Raw genomic sequence first — 1,842 nt, forward strand, 5'->3', positions numbered from 1 at the left:
AAATTTCGTTGTTACTATGTACCATGGACTTATCAAACCAGTTGTCGTTTTCGTCACAGATATATCCACAGCAAAGAGAAACCATTCAAATGTAGCGAATGCGGTAAAGGGTTCTGCCAGAGCAGGACGTTGGCTGTGCATAAGATCCTGCACATGGAAGAATCGCCGCACAAGTGTCCCGTTTGCGGCCGGACGTTCAATCAGAGGAGCAACCTGAAAACTCATCTACTCACGCACACTGACGTGCCACAGGATTTGAGAATCGATCACCATCACCAACTGGAATCGAGGATCAGTAATTCTCAAGCCCGAGAAATCAACGAGAGGTCGATACCCGTTCAGACTTCAACCACCGTGACTTCAACCCCGAAACTGGGGTTCAGTATAGAGGACATTATGAGACGTTAAAATTTTCTCTTTACTTCTATGTATTTATTTCCTGGGTTTCATTTCACAGTGATATCAACCCCGAAACTGGGGTTTAGCATAGCAAATAATGAGACCTTTTAATTCTCTCTTTATTTCTATTTATTTCACAGTGTGCTTCGCTCAATGCGTGGAGTAATTTAAACAAATGCGTTCGTTTTACGTATATATATATTCGTAGCGTTTAAGTATACATTGGTATGAAAATTTATTTACGTTAACCGCAAAATGAAAGAACAAAAAAAAAAAAAAAATATTTATTTCGTTTTGTTCGTGATTAAGGAGGATATTTTTATAGACATTTTAATAATAACTTTAAGTCTTTACCTATCGACAACAATTATTCTTTATTTAAATGACGATTACTCCCATCATCGATGGTAATTATTCCATTAGTAATGACTATTATCCCTACTCATAACTAATTACTCCAGAGTGAAGCACACAAGTTTCGCGACATATACTAAACACTGTATTAAACACTTTGAAACATTACGAAAGTACAAACAATTAATATTCACGAAAGAAATTCAAAATGTCGAATTTAGAAGTATATAAGGGTACGCGGTGCCCGACGGCTATGCTGCCACCTGACGGGGTTCAAACTTGTCTTCGGGTCGCTACCGCACCCCTTGACAGACCCTGTAAATAAGCATATCTTACTTTTAAATTATTTCCGTTCGGGAATTCAAATGGCAGAACAGCACAAAGAACAGAAAAAGACAGGAGGAACCGAAGTTTACGACTTCATTCTTGTCTCTGTAAATAGCGTAAATAGTTGTGAGATAGGGAAATAGCTAATACCTGTACGTTTTCTAAATGTACATGTTCGTTGAGATATCAAAGATCATCGACGATAATTATTAATTGAAACCATCGCCGATACCAGTATTAATACGAGGTAAACAGATGAATCGATTAACCTGAAACATTAACTTATAAGTTTATCTTATTCTAGATATATTCTCGTTTGAGGCTCGTCAAATATCAAAAGAAAGAATATTATTTATAAGGAAACGGTGTACTGACTTACTGCCCTCGTAAAATTTTATACGGAATTACAATGATTATCAATTATTATGCAATTTTCAATGGTTAGATTAATTAAAGGCGAACTAATGTTTTTAAATGTCCTACTACTTACAATTTATTTTTATTTTTCTTTTTATTTTCTTTTATTTTACGTTCAGACATAAATCGTTGTTATCTCTGCGAAGGCGTTAAAATCAGTCCCAAAGAGCTCGAAGGTGTGTCGCGTTCGACTGGTATCGGGACACGAGATCGAGTCTCTTCTACAAAAATTAGGAATTCTCGATCAGATAAGAGCCACCAGTTTCCCTTCGAGCAATGACCAAAGATCTCTCTGCTTACACCTTCCCGTTGATAAATTTAAGAAAAAAAGGACCACCCAAGTAA

At 36.5% G+C, this 1,842-nt stretch overlaps 1 protein-coding gene across 1 annotated transcript; it reads left to right on the forward strand.

Moving 5' to 3' along the window:
* Nucleotides 1-59: 59 nt before the first annotated feature.
* LOC108626683 (protein odd-skipped-related 2-like) lies at nt 60-408 on the forward strand (the record flags this gene model as incomplete). Its single annotated transcript, XM_018027501.1, has 1 exon — nt 60-408. A coding segment is annotated over one exon (349 nt), but the record flags the coding sequence as incomplete, so codon positions are not given.
* Between the last annotated feature and the right edge of the window lie 1,434 nt (nt 409-1,842).

This window comes from Ceratina calcarata, unplaced genomic scaffold (genome assembly GCF_001652005.2).
Source record: "Ceratina calcarata isolate Rehan_Ccalc_2016 unplaced genomic scaffold, ASM165200v1 scaffold4272, whole genome shotgun sequence".
Taxonomy (NCBI): Eukaryota; Metazoa; Arthropoda; class Insecta; order Hymenoptera; family Apidae; genus Ceratina; species Ceratina calcarata.